The sequence below is a fragment of the Lagenorhynchus albirostris genome, chromosome 3 (assembly GCF_949774975.1).
Source record: "Lagenorhynchus albirostris chromosome 3, mLagAlb1.1, whole genome shotgun sequence".
Taxonomy (NCBI): domain Eukaryota; kingdom Metazoa; phylum Chordata; class Mammalia; order Artiodactyla; family Delphinidae; genus Lagenorhynchus; species Lagenorhynchus albirostris.
The window spans coordinates 165,407,160-165,430,115 of NC_083097.1; the positions used below are offsets into that span (position 1 = coordinate 165,407,160).

At 62.3% G+C, this 22,956-nt stretch overlaps 3 protein-coding genes across 11 annotated transcripts in view; 1 reads left to right on the forward strand and 2 right to left on the reverse strand.

The window, feature by feature from the left end:
* Positions 1-1,280: 1,280 nt before the first annotated feature.
* Positions 1,281-12,686, reverse strand: LRRC8E (leucine rich repeat containing 8 VRAC subunit E). 2 transcript variants are annotated; one of them, XM_060145341.1, is made up of 3 exons: positions 9,004-12,686; positions 5,481-5,623; positions 1,281-4,806 (listed from the first exon to the last, which is right to left on the reverse strand). In XM_060145341.1, the coding sequence occupies exons 2-3, from the start codon at positions 5,616-5,618 to the stop codon at positions 2,557-2,559; spliced, it is 2,388 nt and encodes a 795-aa protein (XP_060001324.1). In that variant the 5' UTR covers positions 5,619-5,623; positions 9,004-12,686; the 3' UTR covers positions 1,281-2,556. The 2 variants fall into 2 exon arrangements, with proteins under 2 accessions (XP_060001324.1, XP_060001325.1); XM_060145342.1 differs by lacking the exon at positions 9,004-12,686 and adding an exon at positions 8,705-8,882.
* A 45-nt stretch (positions 12,687-12,731) lies between these two features.
* Positions 12,732-17,268, forward strand: PRR36 (proline rich 36). Of its 2 annotated transcripts, none has more exons than XM_060145339.1 (6): positions 12,732-12,854; positions 13,400-13,674; positions 13,791-13,890; positions 14,119-14,231; positions 14,325-16,244; positions 16,420-17,268. In XM_060145339.1, exons 2-6 carry the CDS (start codon positions 13,407-13,409, stop codon positions 16,932-16,934), a joined length of 2,916 nt encoding a protein of 971 aa, XP_060001322.1. In that variant the 5' UTR covers positions 12,732-12,854; positions 13,400-13,406; the 3' UTR covers positions 16,935-17,268. The 2 variants fall into 2 exon arrangements, with proteins under 2 accessions (XP_060001322.1, XP_060001323.1); XM_060145340.1 differs by lacking the exon at positions 12,732-12,854 and adding an exon at positions 12,928-13,098.
* A 2,994-nt stretch (positions 17,269-20,262) lies between these two features.
* EVI5L (ecotropic viral integration site 5 like) overlaps positions 20,263-22,956 on the reverse strand; it is a 29,659-nt gene continuing 26,965 nt past the window's right edge. For 4 of the 7 annotated variants that reach the window (XM_060145346.1, XM_060145344.1, XM_060145348.1 and 1 more), the window contains 5 exons: positions 22,505-22,882; positions 22,272-22,418; positions 22,094-22,189; positions 21,918-22,013; positions 20,263-21,761 (listed from right to left, as the gene is read on the reverse strand). In XM_060145346.1, coding sequence (XP_060001329.1) covers positions 21,483-21,761; positions 21,918-22,013; positions 22,094-22,189; positions 22,272-22,418; positions 22,505-22,882 — 996 coding nt within the window. In that variant the 3' untranslated portion in view covers positions 20,263-21,482. The remainder of the gene's footprint in view (positions 21,762-21,917; positions 22,014-22,093; positions 22,190-22,271; positions 22,419-22,504; positions 22,883-22,956) is intronic. The other 3 variants (XM_060145347.1, XM_060145349.1, XM_060145350.1) reach the window with 1 other exon arrangement.

A 22,956-nucleotide genomic window follows, 5' to 3' on the forward strand; every position in this document is an offset into this window, starting at 1 on the left:
CATGCTCGCGGTGCACACCCGCCCTTCCCGCGTGCGAACTTCCGCGCGTGCGTGCTTCGTCCCGACCGGAGGGATGACGCCGCCTAGAGCTCGCTGCTGGCAACGTGCGAATCCTCTCAGTGTGAGGCGCATGCGTGAATTCCCGAGCGCTCCGGCAAGAGGCGCTGTCTGGAAGCCCACTCACCGTTCCGCTTACAGCGGTGGGCGGAGAAAGCAGCGCGCAAGCGTACAGAGGAGGAGGCCAGGTCACGCCCGTGGGCTCTGCTGCGCATGCGCACTCGTGACTTTGTTTTTGTTTTTTTTTTCCCCTGTCGCTGTCCCCGGTGGTCGCCATGGTTGTGTGTCCTCAGCGTCGTTCTTTCTCTTCTCGGCCCGGCCATCGCTGGCACCTACTCCCTCTCGGAACTGCCTTTCTCATCTCAGTGCTTCCTTAGGATCCCTGTTATGCTTAATTGCTGCCTCCTCACCATAATTAGGCACCCGGGGCAAGCCCTTTCCATTTCAGCAGGCTCAGGGTTGGCCGAGGACATGTAGGATGGGCGATGTAGGGCTCGGGCCACTGTCAGGACCCTGGGAATCCAGTGGCGTGACCCCTGCCCTCGGCGACTGGGGGGCCGGTAGGGGGGCCAAGGTCAAGGTCCGAGAGTTCCAAATCAGACTTGCGTGGGACATTTTAAGACTTCCCTCAACTGCCCTGCCCCCAGAATTTGCTCCCAGCTCCTGGACAACGCAGAAGATAGGCCCCGGGGTTTGGTTCCTCTACCTGGCGCCTCCGCGGCCTACACATTTTCTTTAGCTGGTCTGAAGAGTGCTGGGAAAATGTCCCCATCTGGAACCCTGGGGCCCCTGGAGAGCACCTTGCCTCTGCTCTCTGGTGCCAGGAGGAGGCTCGCATTTTGCAGACACCATGGAGGTGGTGATCCCAGGAGGTCAGGGTTGGGCAGGCTGTGCCCTGCCCGCTCCAGCACAGGGACACTGTGATGGGCGTTGAAGGCTTGTGGCGACTCCTCTGGTGACAACTTACAGGTGGAGCAGATCCAAAACTGTGGAGCCGGGAGACTAACAGGGAAGGTAGAGGAAGAGCAGTTCTCCAGGAAAAAACCTAGGCAGACGATGCCACCTGATTTCTCCTGGTTAGCTGAGGTCTCTCTCTGCCTCTGCTTCCGGGATGCACTGATACCCTTGATTCTGGAATGTGACTGTCGCCACTTCCCTGTACTTGGTCTGGTGGAATCGAAGGCTTAGACTCACAGGAGTGGACACAAGGATCAAGATTCTAGTTCTCATAGTTAGTATCATTTATTAAGCACCCACTGATATACATTCCCTCGCATAGGGAACATGTGAAAGACAAAGTCCCAGCCTGTCTTCAGAAAAATGTACCCTCCACAGCAGGTGTTCTTAACCTGGGGTCTCCGATCCTTAGGATATCCATAAACAGCCCTCTAGGGGATCTGGGGAAATCTGTTGATTGCCTCAAGTTGTTTGCAGAACTTTTCACGTACGTGAGCATTTTCCTGAGGAAGGAGGTGCCCAGCTTTCATTAGGTTTCTCAAAGCATCTAGGGATCTAAACAAAAGTTCAGAATCCCTACTCTAGACACCCAGATATCTGACTCTGTAGGTCAGCATTTTCCAACACACAGGCCTGGGACTGTCTTTGTCAGAATTACCTGGGATGCTTATATTTACCGGCAAGTTCCTGGCCTCCAGGCAAAGCTCCTGAGTCAGTCTTTCAGGGGTGGGGCCTGGGATGTTTTGTTTTGATGTTGACTTTGATGCCTAGCCAAATGTGAAAACCATTTTTTCTGAGTTCAGGTGTCCATAGCAAACAACTTATAAATAGGGGATTGGGCTTCCCTGGTGGCGCAGTGGTTGGGAGTCCGCCTGCCGATGCAGGGGACACGGGTTCGTGCCTCGGTCCGGGAAGATCCCACACGCCGCGGAGCGGCTGGGCCCGTGAGCCATGGCCACTGAGCCTGCGCGTCCGGAGCCTGTGCTCCGCAACGGGAGAGGCCACAACAGTGAGAGGCCCACGTACCGCAAAAAAATAAATAAATAAATGAAAAAAAAATAGGGGATTAACATCCAAGTTGGAGGTGGAGGAGGGGGGAGCTTGTCCGTTGCGTCTGTGTCCCCTCCTTGGGAGAGAACCCCAGATGTAAGCTGTTTTGGTCAGGAAGAGAGGGTTGAAATCCCATTGGGATGAGCCCCACCCCCATATGTGGCATTGATTGAGCCCGAATGTTCGGAGTGGGTTGGGGGAGCAGCAGCTCTGGCCCAGGGCTGGGGGCAGGCAAGCTAGCCAAAGACACAGGTGTGGTTTTGCTCTGAGAGTCTTATGACTGAGTTAATCCCTCCAGGATGTTCCACCCTAGATCCACAGCCTCCCAGGCAAACCAATCCTAGGATCTTGCCTTGGGCTCCACCAGCCTGGCACGTCTGCTCCTCCTGTCCCGGCCTGGGCTCACTTGGCCCCCTCCCTTGAAGATAACAGTAGAGATTCCAGGGTGATAGCATTTGGAAGGCCTCTACCGCAACCTGCCCCTCCCTGGCTTCACTCCACCTCCATTCTGTCCCGCACCTCTGCCGGCAGCCCTTCGTAAAGGGTGTCCTCCACCAGGAGCCCCGACTTCTTCAGTCCCCCACAGTTGCCGAGTTCTTCCGGCAGCGCCTCCAGCCGGTTGCCCTTGAGCTCCAGGCGGCTGAGGGCCCCGAGGGCCCCCACCTGGGGCGAGAGCTGGCTCAGGTTGTTGTAGCCGAGGAGCAGCGTCCGCAGCTTGCGGCAGAAGAAGAGCTCGTCGGGCAGAAGCTCCAGGGCATTGTAGGAGACAGCCAGGTGCTGCAGGTTCTGGAGGAGGCCCAGCTCGGCCGGCAGGGAGTGCAGCCCGTTATGGGAGATGTCCAGCAGGCGGAGGCCAGAGCACATGCCGAGCTGGGTGGGCAGTGTCTCCAGCTTGTTGTGGCTGAGATAGAGCTGCTCAAGGCCCCGGAGCTTCCGTACGTGCTCGGGGACATAGGCGATCTGGTTGTGCCACAGCCGGAGTGTGACCAGCTTGCGGCAGTGCTGGAAGCTGAGGATCTCCTCGATGGACCGCAGGTGGTTGTCCTTGAGGTCCAGTTCCTGTAGTGCGCTCAGGCTGAAGACGGCATGGGGGATGCGCTCCAGCCCGCAGGCCACCAGCTCCAGCTCCCGAAGCACCGCCAGCTTCTTGAGGCTGTTCAGTGCCAGCAGGCGGGCCCCGTCGTTGTGCAGGCTGAGCCGCTGCAGGTGACCGGCCACGTCGGTCACGCTGGCGGGCACTTTGCCGGCGTTGCTCCGCAGAGACAGCACCTTCAGCTGCTTCAGCTCCCGGAGGCTCTCGAGGGTCGCTGCCCGGGCCAGCTCCGGGGGGAAGACCCCCTCCAGGTGCAGCTCCTCCAGGCTGCGCAGCCCGAACACCCAGAGGGGCACCTCTCGGAGCTCCTCGCACTTGACCCGGATGACCTTCAGGTGGTCCCGCAGGAAGATCTGCGAGGAGAAGGGCAGCCTGGCCGGAGAGTGGAGCAGGCTGATCTCCTGCAGGTGCACCAGCTGCGAGAGGCCTGGGGGGAAGGTGACGTCACAGATGGCCTCCAGCCGCAGGGCCTCCACCTCGCTGAGCTCGAAGACCGTGTCGGGCAGCCCCGGGAGCATGCAGAGGGCCAGCTCGAGCCGGCCGCAGGCGTTGCGCTGCAGCTTCTGCCGCAGCTTCTCGGTCGTCCACTCGTGGTTGAGGTTGAGCTGCTTCAGGCGGCTCTCGCTGACCTCGGAGAGGAAGACAGCGAAGCGCTTGGAGTAGAGTGAGTCGTACTGGTCGATGAGGTGCAGCATGAAGGCGAAGTCGTTCTTGACGTCGGGGATGTCACCCATGCCCGTCTCCTCCCGCACGGACCGGAAGGAGTACTCCTTGAGGGGCCGGTGGAAGAGCCAGAAGAGTGTGTAGAAGCAGATGATCCCGTAGACGCACACGAAGCAGATGTAGCAGAAAGCCAGCTTGGAGAAGAGGTGGGCCTTGGTGTGGCTGCAGCAGAAGCTGGCATAGCCCGTGACCTCCGAGGTGTCCACCGTACAGGCCACCAGGAAGCTGATCTTCCCCACGTAGACGAGGTTGTAGACCAGGATGGCCAAGAACTTGCAGACCTTGAGCACCGTCTGCCGGATGTACATGGTGTACAGGATGTCCCCCTCTTCCACGTGCATGCGGAATTTCTTGACCTTCTCAAACAGGGCTTTGGCCTGCTCACCCTCCTTTTTGTCCAGCAGGGTGACAGCCGGTGGCTCCGTCACCACCTTCTCGGGCTCCGCCAGCATCTTCTCCTTCTCACCCTCACCTGCCTTCCCCGGTCCTGCCGCCGCTGCTGCCATGGTCACCGTTGCCCGCCCGGCGGCGGCAGGGTCCTTGTGGTTCTCCCCGGAGACCTCGGATAGGGCCCGCGTGGTCCACGGAGAGTCGAAACACTTGCCCAGGATAGAGATGAAGTGCTCGATCTTGGAGCTGGTGCCGGGGAACTTGAACCAGAAGCTGGTGCAGACCATGAAGTTGAGCGTGTGGATGACGACCAGGTAGGGGAAGTACTTGGCGTACCAGTGGAGGGCCGTCTCGTAGCAGAGCTGGTTAATGAAGCTGTACTGCTGCAGGTCCAGGTTGTTCCTGAGGCCGCTCAACTCCTGGAGGTCCCCCACGTGCTCGGAGACCCCCCGCAGCAGCAGTTGCCGGCACGGGGCCTCTGATAAGTTCTCCCGGGGTCCGTGACTGGGCAGACAGATGATCTTGTCCTGTGTCACCTGGGGATGGGAGAGAGGGTGAAAGATGGTGAAGGATCTGGGGCGGCCTGGGAAGTTGTGGGGTGGGGGAGGAAGCAGGCTGAAGGCAAGAGGGGTTTCCATCAACCCCCAACTGTCCCCAGTTTGTTCCCCAGCTTTGGAAGAGTCAGTAAACCTCTGAGCGTCGGACTTTGTCTGAAAAAAAGGGCTGGGTTGATTTGTGTCCTTCGAAAAGATGTTGAAGTCCTAACCCCCAAATACCTGTGAATGTTGCCTTGTTTGGAAATAGTCTTTGCAGAGCAGATGTAATCAAGTTAAGATGAGGTCATTGGGGGTGGGCCCTAACCCAATAGGACTCTGGCCTTATAAAAGGGAGAAATCTGGACACAGACTCACACAGACACACAGACACACAGACACACACACACACACACACACACACACACACACACACACAGAAGATGCTTTGAAGATACAGGGAGAACGTTATCTGTAAACCAAGGAATGCCTGAGGCCACCAGAGTCTAGAAGGGAGCCGTGGAACACATTCTCCCTCACAGCTTTCGGAAGGAACCAACCCTGTCAACACTTTGATTTCAGACTTCCAGTCTCCAGAACTAAGAGACGATAACGGAAGACTTCCGGAACTTCCCAGACCCCGCCCCTAGAGACCCCGCCCCTGCCCCGCCCCTTACCTGGAGGGTGCAGCCGAAGACCCCGATCATGAGCATAGCCACGGTGAGGTACTCGGCCAGCACGTCCCACCAAGGTTTGAGCACCTTGAAGTTGGGCTGGTGCTCCGCGAACTGCTTGAACTCCGCCACCGGAATCATCCCGCCTGTGGGAGAGCGGGAAGTGGAGGGTGCAGAGAGAGACCCTCAGGAAAGGGCGCCCGGTGCCGGGTCCCCAGAAGAGCCAGACACACGCATCTGCTCCCAATCCGCGCTCGGCCCTGCCAAACTCTGGCAGAACCCACAAGCTGTGCGCTTCCTTCCCCTCCCCCCACAGACCTCGCCTCCTTCCTGGAGCCGGGCAACTACTGTCCTCACCACCTCTGCTCCCAGGGACCCCTGCCTCGGTCGGACTCTGCTTGCCCTCAGAGCTCAGGAGGGGCAGTCCACGGGGCCGCTGCCCCACAGCTTGCCCGTGTGGCCTTCTCCCGGGGCCCAGGCATCTCCTCCCACCCTTGACGCCAATTGGAAACACTTCGCTCTGCTTCTCTGACCCCAGGTACCCGGTATCCAGGCGGCCAGCCCCGGCTCCCTCCACCACTGGACCAGAGAGAGTCCCAGAGACACGGAGACTTCCGGGGCATGGGCCCCGCACCCCCTTCAGGGGCGCTCCGGGCACCACCTCCAACCTCCAACCGGAAAAGCCGGCTGGAGCCTGGCTGGAGCCTGGCTCTGGTTTCGGGCCCCAGGGGCAGGGAGTGGCAAAGCTGAAGGCTGGTCAGCCCTGGGGGGTGGGAGTGACTAGGACACCTGGGTTTCTAGTGGGGCAAGTGCCTAGGATCTGCGGCAGAAAACAGAGACCTGGCCTCTGAGAGTCAGGGGCAGGGGGGGCGCAAGGACAGGGCAGAGGATCAGGAAATGGAAAACTCACAGGGAGAGAGCCAGGGTGACACCTACGACTGGGACAGGGCTGGGCTGCCAGGCTCCTGGGCGGCCAGCCCACTCTGTCTGTCCCAGGCTTTCATTTTAGACCAAGGTATCATTATTCCAGATACAGACAACTAGGCGCAAGTCACACGGGGGCGTGGGCCACGGGCTGGGACATCACCCTCCCCGACAGGCAGTCGGGAGCCTTTTCCCCCACCTCCGAGGCTGGAGGGGCGAAGGAAAGGGAGGCAGCAAGCCCCTCGCCGCCTCTGGGGGGGCTCCTAGGCGTCTGCCCCCCTCCCCAGCATCCATGCTCCCAAATATAAAGATCTTGTTTTATATCAGGCAGGTTTCCTGCGGCCTGCGGTCCTCATCCTGACAGCCTGTCACTGGGCACAGGCTGGGCAAAGAAGGGAGGCATCTGGGCCACCAGCTGGTCCTCCAGCCTCCCACCCGTCTCCTGGGTGGGAGGGAAACTGGCCTCTGTCCCACACCTCAGTCAATCGCTCTGACACCTCCTTGCCTCCCTTTTTGGTCTCCACAACCCTTGAAGGCCTTAGGGTTACTCCTGAGTGAGGACAAGGTGGAAGTGGGCGGGGGATATGGGATGCAGGCCCCACCCGCCAGGCTGAAGTCGGGGCAGTCCTTAATCCCCTTAATCCCATCAGAGGCTCCCACCTCAGTACCAGGGATAATATGTAAGGGACAGGGACACGCCTGCCCACACCCAGTCTCCGGGGCCTCCTGACTCAGGCCCTGACTCACCCAGCAGCCGGCACATGCAAGGGGGTGTGCAGACAGAGCACAGGATCCCTCACCCAAGGGCTCATCCCTCGTGCTCAGTTTCACACCCTGTCCTAAACAATAAGCCGAGTAAAGATGCCTCCCATGCGTCACAGGCTCAAACACCAGGGAATCTGCTAGAAACACACTCAGGGCAGCTCAACAGCCCCCAGGAGCCAAATTGCAGACACCGAAAGGGACACCCTGGGGGCATTCTGGAGCGTGCACCTCAGGGCATGTGTGTACAAAGGGTAAGTACACACTAAGTTGAGGAGAGACCCAGGACCAGGGAGCCGGCCATATGCCCTCTTCCAGTTCTGGCCACCCACTGTTCTCCCTGCCCTGGCCACCTACCCCTGCGAGGGACACTGCTTAGCTGCTTCACCTGAGAATGGTAACTGTTAGCAAAAATGCCACACAGACAGGCAGGGACGAACTGCCTGCCCCCGAGTCCTTGCCACCCTTCAGGACCCATCTCATAATGGTGGAAGCTCCCCACTGGCCATCCCGGGTCCACAATCAAAGGCAAGAAGGCAGAGACACACCCAGGGTCCCCAGCAGATGGCCCAGGGGATGCACCCACAGAGCAAAGTGTATACGCAACAGCCTCAGAAGCAGACATGGGGTTATCATTATCTGCCTCCACGACTCAATCTTGATCGTCCCGAACCTGCCATTAAGTTTCCCCAGACACAAGGCTGGCCCCCCTGTGTCTGAACAGGGCTGGTGGGAGGGCTTGGGGAGAAGGCTTCATGGGGGTGTGGGAGCAGAGAACTTATAACCACCAGATGCCGTCAGTGTCTCGTTTTATCCCAGCTCTGGGAGTGTGGATGTTGGGACCCTCCTTTTCCAGACTCAGGAGAGTGAAATAACTTGCTCAACGTGTCACAGCTTGTGACACGTGGCATTCGAGGCGAGACTCCCCCAAGTCCCGTCTGTCTGATCACGTTGTTGAGCGAGAACGTCTCGCTGAGTTGAAGCATCTTTGCCAAAAGAACCTCAGAAGGGGTTCCTTCAGGCAGAAGAAATGGAGGGAGGACGTCTGCTCTGCCCAGCAGGCTGAGCCTAGGGCCAGGAACATGCCCCCTACCCAGCCTTAGCTCCACTCACCCATGCCTCACCCTGCTTCTGCTTCCCTCTCAGGCCTTCCCCAAGCCCCCAGCTTGCCTCTGACCACGTGGCGGTGGCGGGTGCTCCTGGACCAGCGCGCCATCCCACACCGTTCCCACCCACAGCCCATGCTAAGGGGCAAAGAAGCAACAGTGACTGTTGTCAGCCCTGAAATGGGTCTTGGAGGACACAGGGTCCAACTCTGGACTTTTACACAAGTGAGAAACCGTGGCCTGGGTGGGGGAGGGTGGCCCCGTAGTGGCGGATCCTGCTCTGGGCCCCAGGCCTGGGGACTCCCAACCCAGTACTTTTCCAAGCTGTCCTGCCAGGACTAGGGGCGTCTGGGGAGTCTTGAGGTTCAAGAGTCCCAGAAGGGACAGCCTGGTGAGGCTCCCAAGTGGTAGGGTTCTGGGAATTGAGGGGCTCACAGGGTTGAGTCGTCAGCAGCGGAGGAGAGGGGAGCACGGTCAAGACCCTCGGGTGGACCCCAGCCTGTTTATCTTCACTCCGTCCTTGGCCAGGCCTGCCGGGCTCCCTGACGGGCGCCCTTGGGCTGGCCACGGCGGGGCCTCTCTCTGCACCCCCCCAGCCCACCCCCCAGCTCCTTCTGTGCCCCAGACGGCGTTGGGCTCAGGTCACAGGGCCAGCCGCACCTGGGGCGGTCCTCCCGTGGGCCAGATCCTCACCCCGCCACCTGGTCCCCAGGGGCGGAGAGCCACCTACTCACCTCACGGGCCGGACGCTTGTTCCAACTCCTGTGTCTCTGGGAGCGGAGCGGCCGGGACTCCCGCAGAGTTCGCGGGACAGGCTGGGTGAGTCAGGGCGGGAGGGCGGGCGACCTGGACAGGAGCCGGGAGCAGCTCCGCCCCGCCAGGCGCCGCCCACCAGCCGTCTCGGCCCCGCCTCCCTTAGGGCGCTCACAGGTCGCCCCCGACTCCTGGTACCGCGGGATCGCGGGAGGAGGGCGATCCTAATCCTGGTGTCTCCGAGGTGGGCGAGGGGCTGGTCGGAGGAGCGGGGACCGTAGAATTCTGGGCTCCGCTTCAGTGAGGCAAACCTGGCACGGGGGAAACTGAGGAGGGCTGGAGGCGCTGGGCTCCCAAAGCCGACCTGAAGGCACGCTTCCGGGAGCCCAGCTGCATAGACCTTGTCAGGAACGCGTGGAAGTCCTCCTTCCCCTCCTCCTCCCTTCACTCCCAGGTGCAGCTACCTGGCCTGGAGGCTCACCCAAGGAATCAGTGACCAGGGCCCAAGAGAGGGCACGGCGCTTCCCCCTTCCTGCTCTGACCACCCAGCCAGGGGAAGCTCTCCACTGGGGGAGGAGAGGGAGTGAGCCGCTCCCGGGTCCTGGTGGGGTTGGGCACGGGGGTCAGAGGGCTCTGGGAGCCGGGGTTGGAGTCCGGTCTGGGAGGCCGGCTTCTCAAAGGGAGACTCTGCCTCCCCTCCACACCATGATTTCCTCCCCACTTTGGGAGGCCTGAGCTGGGTCTTAGGCGACAGTTGACCTTGGTCTGCCCTGTCTGCAAAACTCAAGGGAGAGGGGACCTGGACCAGGTGGCAGAGGGAGGCCCCATCTCCCATGGGGAAAAAGAAAACAAGTTCACCAGGGTAGAGACACTCCGAAACCTTGAGGGTTGGGATCCCCTAAGCTTCAGTTCCCCTGTGAAACCCTGCAATGGGCGCGACCCTTGAAGAAGTCCCTGTGGGCTCGGCCACAGGCTACCCAAAGGCAAACCTTCTCTCTCAGAGCTTCTGCTCTATTGCTGTGTGTGTGGATTGGGGGTGGAGTGCTGTTGGCGGAGACAGAGATAAGGAAGCAAATAAGTAAGGAACAAGGTAATGTCAGCTTGTGACAAATGCTGTGTGTATAACAAAGTAGGGTGAGGTGAGGTGGTAGCAAGGGGGCAGGGGCCTTTTGAGGTGAATAGTTTCTCCCTTTCCTTTAGCCTCGGGAGACGCTCCTTGAGATCCATACCCTGGCGGTTTGTTTCCGGCTTTATAAGTGGGATAAGTGTTTTCATAAACGACGCTTTGCGCACTTGTGCAAGAGTCTCTGTGGTGACTGGAATCGAAGCCCCATGATCCCCAGACACGTGTCTCTTCTGTTCCCTACTGTGTCCCCAGCACTTGGGATGGTGCCTGGCACACAGTGGGCATTCAGTAAATGATGGACGGATGGATGCTTAGTTCGGGCCCTTCTAGATGCAGATCCTGAGGCAAGGAATTAGATGCAAATAGTTTCTCTGGAAGGTGAGGCAGTGGGGAAGGGAAGGAAGCCAGTAGTGTTAATGAGGGTGAAGGAGCAGGCTGCCAATATAGGCAACTGGGGTTCCATTGTGCTGGGGAGCTCTGGGAGATGGTGGAGGACACACCTCCAAGTTTTCCCACCCAAGAGGTGAGGGAGTTGAAGCATTGATGTACCAGCTCCTGCCTGTCCTGGCTGAGGGCTGCTCTGGAGAGGGGGATGGAGGGAGTGTTAAGGCCCTGACACTTCTGACTTTCCTGCGGGTGGGGACTCTGGGTGCTCAGGAGATACGGAAGGAGCTGTATGGCACTGCCACAGGTACAGACGCTTGAGTGGAATGTCTCAGTCATATGACACGCATACAATGCTCTCCAGCTGTCCTCCAGAAAGCCTGCCCCCTTTACATTCCCACAGGTAGTTTGTGAGTTTTCCCGCATGGACACTGTCCAGGTTTTAAACAATTGTGGTAGAACACACACATAACATAGAATTTGTCATCCTAACTATTTTTAAGTTTACAGTTCAGGGCCATTAAGTACATTCAGTGTTGGGCAACCATCGCCACCATCCATCTTCAGAACGTTTTTTGTTTTGCAGAACTGAAACTCTGTCCCCATTGAACTCATATTCCTCATTCCTCTCCCTAGCTCCTGGCATCCACCATTCTACCATCCATCTCTATGAATTTGAATCCTCTGGGGACCCCATATAAGTGGAATCACAGTGGTTGCACCATTTTACATTCCCACCAACAGTACAACTGTTCCAATTTCTCCACATTCTCAACAACACTTGATATTTTATACCCAGCTTTTAAGGTTTTCTGAGCCTGAGGTAGTTACATATTACTGTGCTGTGTAACAAATTGCCCCCAAACCTAGCACCTTAAGACAACAAGAATTTATTGTCTCACATAGTTTCTGAGGGTCAGGAATCAATCAGAGTGGCTTCAATTGGTGGTTCAAAAGTTTCCCTCCCCCGGTGGTCCCCAACAACCACTGATTCGCTTTCTGTCACTATAGATTAGCTTGTGTTTTCCAGAACATTATATAAATGGAATCGTACGGTGGATACTCTGTGTTTGTGTATGTATGTACAAATGTGATGGGGGAAGGGGTGAGGCAGAAGGAGCTGGTTCTTTGGGATGGGGTAGTGAGTGGCTAAGAGTCTGAAGAGATGGGGCTTGGGGGCAGAGAGCACAGTGTGTGTGAGTGTGTGTGTGGGGAGCCATGTGGCCTTGAGTATAAGCAGAGGTGCAAGAGGGCACCTGGCACTGTTGGCCAGCTGTGGGCAGCTGAGGATGGCCATCTTCCTCTTCTTGCTTCAACCCCCTCAATGCCACAGTCCCCTACCAAGGTCCTCCATGAGGCCTCTGCACCAGTTTGGCGGGTCACCAAAATGACACCTCTTACTCCCTCAGGTTGGGCTGGGAAACCTCAGACGGGATCTCCTCGGCTCCTCTTGCACCCGTTTTTATACCTCCAGGCCCCCCATAATCTCATCCCCACAAATCCCGGCTCTGCCAGGAAGCCTTTGCTGACTTGACTTCGTGTGACCTGGGAGGGTGTGGCGAGTGGGGGGGGGTGCTCTGCCCTGCAGAAGGCTGGGTCATCTCTCACCATCCTCCGTCTCTCGCTCTTGTCCTTTCTTCCTCTCTTCCCCCAAATCTGGGGTCTACCCCTACATTCCCAGGGCTGCATTCTCCCACCAGTCCCCCTAGCCCAACCAGGTACGGGGTTTCCTGGGGTCTGTGAAAACCCTTTGGGTATGAGAGGGGCGGAAGCCCCAAGAATCCTGGGGGGCCTGCCTCTGCGGTCGCAAAAGCGAGGACAGGGCCTGGGACACCGAGCGGCCGGATTGGTCAATTGGGCACGAGGCGCAATGGTCCCGCCCCCTGGTTGCCAGGGCCCAACCTATCCGCGTCCAGGCGGGCCTTGGTCGCCAAGCAGTTGGGGTGGGGGCCGGGGCAGGTGTGTATGGCAGGGGGTGGGGAGAGGAGGTTAGGCTGAGTTCGGGACCCCAAGGGATTCCCCCCGAAGCCCGACCGGTTGGGTGTCTGGGGTCCTCAGGCGCAGCCGCGGAGAAGCAGCCCCTCCCTCCTACGCGCTCCCGGCCGCCCTACTCGGCGCGCTCCCGCCTCTGCCTGCCGGGTCTGCATCCAGCGCGCGCGGCCCCTGCTCCCCCGCCCGCCGCCGAGGGGCCGTCCGGCCTCCCCGCGCCGCCGCCCGCCGCCCCCTCCCCTCGCCTGCCCTCTGCTCGCGGCCGCCGCGGCGCTCCCACCCTGCCCCACCCCAGGCGACCCAGCGTGGAGCGGCGGGAGGCCGGAGCCCAAGGTGAGCTCGGCTCGAGCAGGTGGAAGGGTGGCGCGGACCAGGGCCCAGCTGGGGGAGGGGAAGGGCTCGGGACGCGGCTCTTTGTCTCCCCGAGCCCGTGCGCGGGCAGCCAGGGCCGCTCCTCCTCCCGGCAGGTGCCGACATCCCTCCGGGACGGCGCTGGTGGCTGGCGAGGGGGACCTGGGCGTGTGCTCCCGTCCCCTTCATCTGGAACCTGTGGCAGCCCCCTGTCCCGACGCTGGTGGTCAGGGTCCCTGAGGGGGCGAGGGGTAGGGGGGTGGATCTCCGGTCCTGAGAGGGAGCAGGGGGTTGGCTGAGGCTGGCATGGCCTGGAGGAAGGCGGTGAGGGTGGGACTTGGGGACAACCATGAGCAGCTGCGCTGGTGAGTGGTGGGTGGGTGGGAAGGAAGTGGATCCAGGCAGAGGTTTGGGCGCGCATGGGTGGCGACGCTGGGGAAAGAGCCGAGAGGTGCCAGGACCCAGATCCCTGCAGGCAGCGTAGCTGTCCAGGACCTGGGATGCTGATCGGTCTGTCTCCTCATCAGGTGCGAGATGGACAAGAGGGACAAGTCCAGGGCAGGGGCCGCCGGTCGGACGCCCTCTTCTCGCCCTCCCAACCTTCCGACCCCCAAGCCCCCAGGGTCTCCGCGACCCCTTCCCCCCGTAACCAGCGCGGCTCTTCGAGTTCTGGGAGCAGCTGGAGCTTCAGGCCGAGGGCCTCTGGCAGAGCGAGCGGGGGGCAGCCGGGGAGCCGCTCTCCCGGAGGCTACTCCCCGGGGGGGACCACCGCGGAGTGCTGGGACAGGCCCCCGGAGCCCAGGTACTCCAGCCTCTTTCCCTGATTCGGACCCCATCTTCTTGCCCCCCTCTCCTCTGAGGCACCAGCCTCCCCTTCCTTTCCGGGGCACCTGCGTTGACTCGGCCTTCCCCCCACAGCCTCCAGGCCCCCAGCAGCTGGGAGAGGGGAGCGGGCCCCTGCGAAGACCCCAGGCCCAGGCTGTATCTCTAGCTTGGGGCATGCCAGCGGGCCCACCAGGTAACAAGCCCCCTCTCCCCTGTTGCCTTGGGCAAGGGTTAGTGTCTCCATCTGGAAGCTTTTAATTAAAGTGTGTGGGAGTACTTGCTCATCACTGGGTGCAAATTGGTGAAAGCTATTATTGGTTGGCAGAGAGGGCATATGTCCTCACCCACGGGGAAATGTAGACTTGGGAGACGAAACAAGGAGCTGGAGCGCTGTCCTGAGCGCAGACCCTTTTGTCCCCAGGCCAGGCCCTCTTGGGCAGAAGGGGCTCCGGCCCCCAGGTGAGGAACCTGTGGCCAGAGGAAAAGCCCCTGAAGGGCCCAGAAGGAGCGCCCTGAGCGCTGGGGCACGGAGAGGTATGTGATCTGGGGAGGAAGGGGGTTCCTCGGATGTGAGGGGGACCAGCCTAGAAGGATCGGCGACCCTTCGGTTTTCTGCTTTGTCCCCAGACTCTTCTGGGTCCACTCCAGCCGTCTCCTCCTCGGCCATCTCCCGTCGATCCCGGGCTGCGGGCGCTGAGGTGGGTGTCCCCCGGGCAGCTCCGAGTGCCCGGCCCCGGCCCCCGACCGAGGCTTCCAGGAAATCAGTGAGCAGCGCCCCAGAGCGCAGCGCCGCGGAGCCGAGCCCTGCCACCAGGAGGCGACCCAGCGCCGGCGGGGGCCTCCAGAGGCCAACCTTGCGCCCCCTGGCCTCCAGCGCCACTCCTCTGTCCTCCCCAGCCCGCTCCGGGGCTTCCCCGGCTGGAACACCCCGGGCTCTGGGGCATCCCTCGCAGCCCAAGTCCAGAGGACTGCAGGCTCTACGCCCCCCGCAGGCCACACCCCCAAGGAAGGGCGCAGTCCCCGCACGGGGCTTTTCTCCTCCTTTGGCCACCTCCTCCCTACCCTGTCCTATTGCACCTCCTTCCCATATCACAGACACTCCCTTGAGGGGCTCGCTCCCACCATCTCCACCGACCACGCCCCCTCCCCAGGCCCATATCCACCCATTGGCCACGCCCCCTCCACTAGCCCCTCCTCCCTCTGCTCCACCTTCTCTGCCGACCCTCCCCTCTCCACCGGCCACACCTCCTTTGCAAGCTCCCCCAGCACATCTGGGTACATCTTTTCCGGAGGTATCCGCCTCTTCCTTGGCCACGGCCACTTTTCTGGCATCAGTCCCTCCATCAGTTTCACCCGCTCTGCAGAGTATGCCCCCCACCGAAGCGTCTTTGGCTTTACCCCCTTTTCCAGCTCTCCCCTCTCCCTTGGCCACACCTCCTTTGTCGGGTCCTCTGCCACCAGCCACTGCCCCTCTACAAGCCCCTCTATCTCAAGCAACATCTCTGAGGAACCCGTCTTCTTCCCTAACCACACCCCCTCTTCAGGCTCCTTCTGCTCTGCCCACGCCCCCTCCGCAGGCCGGTCCTTCTCTGTCTCCACCTTTTCAGGCCACGCCTTATACACTGGCCACGCCTCCCACACAGGACCCTTCTCTGGCCACATCCCCTCCACAGACCTCTCCCCCTTCCTCTCGTCTGACCACACTCTCTCTGCCAGGTGCTCCTCCTCTAGGCTCACCCTCTCCCCTGGCCACGCCTCTGGCCACTCCCCCTCTACAGGCCACTCCTCCTATACAGACACTATCTCTGGCCTCACAGCCTCTGCAGGCCCCTCCTCCACTGGCCGTGCCCCCCACACACACTCCACCTTCTCTGGCCACGCCTCCCTTTCAGGCCGCTCCCTCTCCTCAGAGCTTGCCTCCTCTGCAGGCTCCACCTTCTCTGGCCTCGCTCCCTCTGCAGGCCCCTCTCTCTCCCCCTGCTTCACCCCCTCTGCAAGACCCTCCCTCTCCCCTGGCCGCGCCCCCTCCTCGGGCTCCACCTTCTCTGGCCTCACCTCCTCTGCAGGCCCCTCCCTCTCCCCCCTCTTTACCCCCTCTGCAAGTTCCTCCCTCTCCCCCTGCTTCACCCCCTCTGCAAGATCCTCCCCTTCCCCTGGCCTCGCCCCCTCCGCGGGCTCCACCTTCCCTGGCCTTGCCCGCTTTGCAGACCCCTCCCTCTCCCCCTGCCTCACCCCCTCTGCAAGCCCCACGCCGCCCCCCAACCCCGGGTCCCGATGCCCCAATCTCGGGCCCACGGCTGACCCTGGCGCTGGCCCCGGGGCCACCGCCGCCACCCTCGCGCAGCCCGTCCAGTACGCTGAGCGGCCCGGACCTGGCGGGCCACAGCAGCAGCGCCACGAGCACGCCCGAAGAGCTGCGCGGCTACGACAGTGGGCCCGAGGGCGGCGCCGCAACCTCCCCGCCCGCCGATGCGGAGCTCGCCGCCTGCCACCCGGCCGCCTGGAGCCGAGGTTCCGCTCCGCCGCTGGCCATCCGCGGCACCTCAGGTAAGCAGCCCTCCGGACACTGCGGACCAGTAGGAGGGGCGAGGTTGGAGGCGAGGCTTTGCAACTCGGGGGCAGGACAGTTGGGTCTGAGGGCGGAGTTGACGGAAGGGGCGGGGTCTCGTTCAGGGGCGGGGCTTCCCGCTCCCTTTGCCCAGTCTGGCTCCTCTCCCCGCAGGGGCGCCCCTGCCTTGGTCTCCTGCTGCCGGGTCGGGCTCTGCTGACGGCTTGTGCACCATCTACGAGGCTGAAGGGCCCGAGTCGGCAACTCCCGCCACAGGCGCGCTGGATCCGGGGCCCGGGTCTGGCGCGGGCGGTGGGAAGGCGGCGGCTGGGGCTGGGGCCGGGGCTGGAGCGGCTTCGCGGGGAGCGAAGCCGGCGCGTCTGGGCGAGCTGCCGCTGGGGGCGCTGCAGGCGAGCGTCGTGCAGCACCTGCTGAGCCGGACGCTGCTGCTAGCTGCGGCCGAGGGTGCCGCGGGCGGCACCGGTGGCTCAGGGGACGCGGGGGGTGCCGGCAGCGCGGGGGGAGCCCGCACTGCGCTCAGCGACGCCGAACTGGGCCGCTGGGCCGAACTATTGTCTCCCCTGGACGAGTCCCGCGCCAGCATCACCTCAGTCACTAGCTTCTCCCCGGATGACGTGACTTCCCCGCAGGGTGACTGGACCGTGGTAGAGGTGGAGACCTTCCACTGAGCCAGACCCTAGCCCTGCCCACCCGCCCCACTCCTGCCTTAGGATCCGTCCCTCAGTTTGTACATCTTTGTCTTAGATCTCCCCCTCCCCTCCTCCTGGAGTCCGGCTCCCTGTGGCTTCGTCTCAGACCCCTTAGAGCCCTAGAATTTTGGCCCAGGCTTGCGACCCACCCACACCTTTGGCCAAGGCTCACCCTTGAGCCCCGCCCCTTTGGCTTAGGACAAGCTCCCGCTCCCCTCGAGCCTCGTCCCTCCCTCGGCCTAGGCCCTGCCTGGAGTCCAGTGTATCGTCTACCGCGCGCAGCCCGAGTTTGCAATAAAGCCGGGACACTGAAGCCTGTTCACTTTCGCCTTTGCGGTCGCGGGCTGGGGCCCTTCAGCGGCGCAGCTGACCGCAGGGCGGCGAGAGGGTCCGGGCCGGGCTGTGCTGGCAGCTGTGCACAGCAGGTTGTAGCTCTGGTTGAAGGCTTTCCCGAACACTCCCCGGCCTTGCGTCTTCTCCACTGAGGATAGGGTCGCGCGAGGAGGGGCTGGGGTGGGACCAGGCGATGCCGAGTCCCCGTGGTCCAGCGCCGCGCACCCACCCGCGTTCGTGAACGTAGGTTTTCTCATGCCAAATTTCTCATGGAAAAATTAGGTGCAGGAGGGGCCCAGGTGGGGCCGCGCGACCGAGTGAGCAAGGCGTGGGCCAGTTGACCAAGCTCTTCCCACGCTCGGCCAGGGGAGCGCGCACTCCTGGGGGGAGGGGAAAGACGTGGGAAAGGCTTGCTTGGATCCAACAAGGGGGGGGCCCTTCCTGAGGTCCCTCCTCACAGTGTGAACCGCCCTACTTTGCACACCCTGGGGTGTAGGAGGGGGACGGGTGGCCTGAGACCCATGGTCATCTCGGGTCCCTCCAGGGCCTCTCAAGCGCGCACACTGCCCTCTGCTCACCGAGGAGGCTGCAGTGCAAAAGGCGGGCCTGCAGCTGGGTCCAGGGCTCGTGAAGGGCATTCCCTGCCTCCTGGGTGGACCGCACTAGGAGGGCCTGCAGGGAAGGAGCAGCCTCTCCCAAGGCTGGGTGGGAGATCAGGGAGTCCTCACAATGCCCACTCCTCTCCAGGTGCCCTCATCATGCCCCTCTGTGCCTCCCAACCATGGGCCTCGCCTTTCATCCCAACTTCGGGCGTCCTCCCCAAGCCCCTCCAGCCAGGCATTCTTGCCCGTGTTCCAGAGTCAAGGGTCCTCACCAGAGCCAACCAATGTCTTCACTTGTCTCCCCCAGTCAGAATTCCTTGCTCTCCCACAGTCCAGTCACCCTGACCCTGGACCCTTTAAACCCCAGCCCAGGCTCTCCTTTCCAAGTGCCCCTGCCGGAAATGCACCCCTTACGCCTTCCCTCCCTGAGGGTGTCCTGCTTCATACCAAGAATGATGGAGGCCCGAGGGGAACCACAATCCCCAGGGCAGGTAGAAGGACAGAGTGGGACCCTGTGTTGGGCCCTCAGCCCTATCTCTGCTCCTAGACCCAGTCCCTGAAGCCAGGTTCCTGTCAGACAGGAATCACCAAGTCCTGCCTGTCCCCCACCCCAGAAGCGGCTGCCTCCCAACCTGGGGTCTGAAGAGACATTGGCGCTGTCGCAGTGGGACACTGCCACCTCCACCCCTGGGAGCCAATCAGTTAGGTGGCAAACTACAGAAGTTCCTTTTTTTTTTTTTTTGCCACACCTAGTGGCATGTGGGATCTTAGTTCTCCTGACCAGGGATCGAACCCATGCACCCTGCATTGGAAGTGCAGAGTCTTAACCACTGGACTGCCAGGGAAGTCCACAGAGGTCTCTTTTTTAAGCTGGGCCCTGGTGAGAACCCAGGTGTCCTTGTTTCCAGATGCTGAGACAAGCCCAAGGGTAGGGGCTGACTCTTGACATGCTGGGCAGCCAGGGCCCCAAGGCCCCCTGTGAGGGAGCAGGGCAGAACCTCAGACACTTCCCCCAAGGCCGTGCCCCCTCCTGGGAGCCAGCCAGCTGGAGCCGCCAGCTGCCCGGTGGCAACAGGAGAGGCAGACAGCAACTGTCAGGGTCTCAGTGTTAAATCTGTGTGATGGGAATGACGCATGGGCCCACAGGAGCTGTCGTGGGAGGGAATAGAGCTGGGGTTCGGCTGTCCTGGTGCATAACCAGTGTCCTGCCCTGCCGCTTGGCAGGTATCAGGCAGCAGAGTGGGGGACACTTGGTGGGTCCACACTGGGTGTAGAGGGTAGGGCCTGGCTGGCACCTAGCTGGACCCAATTAAATGTCTCCTCCTAGGAAGCCTTCCTTTGCTCCTGGCTGTGTCACCCTCTAACTGGGACTCTGTCTCAGCTCCATGGGCAACCCCACAAAGGATGCTGCCTCTCCGGGCCTTCTTCCCCCAGGGGAACCCCCACTGCCTGGCTGTTTTGCCTCTGCACTGCCCCCCAACACTGTAGTCTACCTGATGGTGCCCCTCTCACCTAAGCCCTCCATGGCTCCCCAGCGCCCTTAGTTCACAGTGCAAACTCTTTCTCCTGACTAGAAAAACCCCTTCCTGGTCTGGCCATGCCCACTCTCTCCTGTTCCTTCTTCACAGACCTCATGTGCCTCCTGCTGGTCCCTGCCACGTCTCACCGTTATGCTTATGCCCTTGCAGATCCCCCCCCCCTCCAGGAAGCCTTCCCTGATCTCCTTACACATTCATCTAGGCACTTGCCACACTACTGTGCCGGCTAAGTCCCCGCCCCCACCCCAATGTCTGTCTGCTCCACTACACTTGGGACCCCTCAGAACCGGGCACAGTGGAGCACCCGGAAGGCCTTGGGAAGTGGGTGCTGAATAAACCAGATACTGAATCTTCCTGAGGCCCTAAGACCCTTCATTCCTCTGTGTCTCTCAGGGGAGGCCCCAGCTGAGTCACCCAGTCACCCATGATGGGAAATCATGGCCCATCCTCCCTCCCCATCTCCAGAGACACCCTCCTGAAAATGCCCTGCTCTAAGGGTCTGTCCCTACGCCTGACGTCCCAGGTCCTTGGTGACTCGTTCCTACAATACTAACCATCTCTTCTGACGTCCACACTTATGCTCACACTGTACGTGTGAATGTCCTTTCCTCTTCCATGATGCACCCGACCTGGACAGCCTCTTTGCCCCCCCACCCCCGCCCGCACTGGCGTGCTATGACCTCCACCTCTGGTTCTCTTAGATGGTGGGAGGCTCCCAAGGGCAAGGACAGCCTGCTCCCTTCCCCGCTGCTTCACTGGACAAGGGGCCGGGGACCCATGGCTGCTGGTGATTCCACTACCCCAAGGCCTGCCCCACTCAGCATCCCTTGTCCGTTACTGTGTAAATACACTTTATTTTCCATCTTTCCCGCCTGGGCGACGTGTGGAGTGTGAACAGGCAGTGTGCAAAATGGTGGGGGGCAGTGTGGGGGGCACATGGGAGAGCCCCTCGGATGCCCACCCTGGTCCCCAGGCTTTGTAACACTGAGGAGTGGGCGACCGGGAAGGGGGTACTGAGCATGGATCCCCACCCCAGGAAGTGCCGGGGAGACTGCTTGTGATGCTGCTCTAGGCTCCAGGAGCACCGAGAGGGTCAGCCTGAGGGTCGTGAGGCCCCAGGGGGCAGGGGTCTGGGGGCATCGTTGGATTTTGGCACCGTTCTTGGTTCTGACTCAGCAGAGACCACGGGACCACCATGAGCAGGCGCTGGGAGGCAACTCAACTGGGAGGCCTCCTCCCCTGGGGCCTGGCTCTGGCCAGAGAGTGGGGCCGGGGATACTGAGAAGGAACGGAAGTGGAGGCTGGGGACCCCCTGGAGAGGAGGCTAGCCTGGGTCGGGGAGCCCCTTCATCACTGGCCAGGCTGGGGTGATGGGACTGTCACAGAGGGAGACGTGGTGTGCTGGGGAGAGGGGGGTCTCTTCACTTCCTTACAGCTGCTCTGGCCCCCAAGAAGCAGGGACAGACACTACCCAGGCCCTGGCTGGTTCCGGCTGGCCACCACACCCTGCGCGGCCCTGCACACAGTAGGGGGGGCTTTGGTTTCTGTCGCAGGGGCCACAGTGCCTGCCCCAGGCAGGAAAACCCAGCCTGGCCATCTGTCCCCAGAGGCCAAGGGTCCCGAGGGTGGCACGGGGTTGTAACGACAGGCCTAGAGCGGCCTCTTCTTCCTCAGGCCTCCTCTAGCTCCTGGGTCCTTCCCAGCCGGGCCACCCTTGTCCCAGAAGGAGGCCAGCTAGGAGGGGGGAGGTTCCTGCTCCTCCCGTCCTGGGACCCCTGGGTCCGCCCCTGCCCTGGCTGTTAAGAGGGGCAGACCCTCCAGGTAACTGGGCCCAGAGGGCTACGGACCAAGATCGGTAAACACTGCTGGGGAGAGTGGGCCTGCCAGGGGACTCAGGATCCCCAGACTTCGGTCCTACCCTCCGCGCCCTGCCGCGCTGGTCCTGGCCCTCGGGGTGGGCGGGACCACCGAGGGCCTGGAGTTTGTTAAGTGCGGGCGGCGGCCAAGGAGCGGGCAGGCGGCGGCCCCGGGCTCCGAGCACGCGGGGCACTGCCTTAGTTGTCCAGGCCCTGGCTGTAGGGCGCGGCCAGCTCGTCGGCATCGCTGTCTGAGCTGCCTTCACTGTCCTTGGCCGGCCGCTCCAGACGGCGGAAGAAGCGCGCGTCGCGCGGGGACAGCGGGTAGAGCGCGTCCTGCAGCGCCGCGCCCACGCCCACGCTGAGCAGCTCCTCGTCCGACGACGGCAGCGAGTCTTCATCCAGGTGCCGTGCCAGGCCGAGCCCGTCGAAGGCCAGTGGGTCCTCGAAGGGCGGCGGGCCCTTCAGAAGCCGCACCTGGGGCGGGGGACCCGCGCGCTGGAGGCGTGGACCGACGTACCCACGGACGGAGTCCGGCCGCCTGGCCCCCTCCTCTCCCGCTCCCCGAAGCGCCGACTCCCGGCCCGTCACCGGCCGAGAACACCGGGGCTCTTACGCCCCTCCCGCGCTCACCTCGGCTTTCAGCTCCTCGATCTGGTCCTTGAGCTCGCGGATGTACTGCGACGAGTCCGAGTGGTTCAGCTGGCCCTGGATGCGGCCCTCCTCCCTCTGCGGGCGGGCCAGGTCGCCGGACTTCAGCGCGGGGTCCCACCCCGCAGCCCGGCCCCAGCCCCGGCCCCGCCGCTTACCTGGATTTCCAGCTCGGCGATGCGCTGCCGCATCTCGGCCACCGCCGCCATGCTGTCCGCCTCCCTCAGGCGCACGGCCATCACCTCCTCCTTGCTCTGGGGGCGGGGGAACAAGCGGTCAAGGGGCGCTGCGGGACGGGCGGGGGCGCGGGCACGGTGTGTGGGGGGGGTGCGGCACCTTGCACTCGGCCTCGGCCTGCTTGCGGCGGCTCTCGCTGAGCTGCGTCTGCAGCCCCTTGTTCTGCGCCGCCAGGTACTGCAGCTTCTCCTGCAGCGCCGCTCGCTCCGCCTCCACGCGGTTCAGCAGGTTGCGATGGATGTGGTCCTGGGGGCGGACAGGCGGGGGTCACGGCCTCGCCGCGGGGCCGACCCCGGGCTCCGGGTCCCCTCCCCAGGCGGGCAGCGGCCCACCTGCGTCTCGAGCTCCACCACGCGCTGCCGCAGCTCGCGGCCCTCGGCCACAGCCTGGGCCTCGCGCAGCCGCACGCTCATCAGCTCGTCCTGCAGCTCGCCCAGGACCACCTTCCGCGGGGACTCCTTCCAGCGGCCGCCGCGGGACAGATGGGCCTGCGGGGAGAGGTCGGCGGTCGTCCTCCGCCTGGGAACCCCGAAGCCGCTTCGTGCGCGTTGGGCGAGGCCCTCCCTCACCTGCCAGGTGTCCGAGAGCTCCTGCAGCTGCAGTTTCAGTTCCCGCGCCGAGGCCACGGCCTCACCCTCCCGCACCTTGAGCGCCTTCAGCTCCTCCTGCAGCTGCGCCACGTTGTTCTCGTCGGGCAGCGAGCTGTTCCTCTGCGGGGAGAGGAGCAGTCAGAGCCCAGGGGAGCTGCGCGGCCACGCGGCCCTTCCCGTAGGCCCCACGCCCC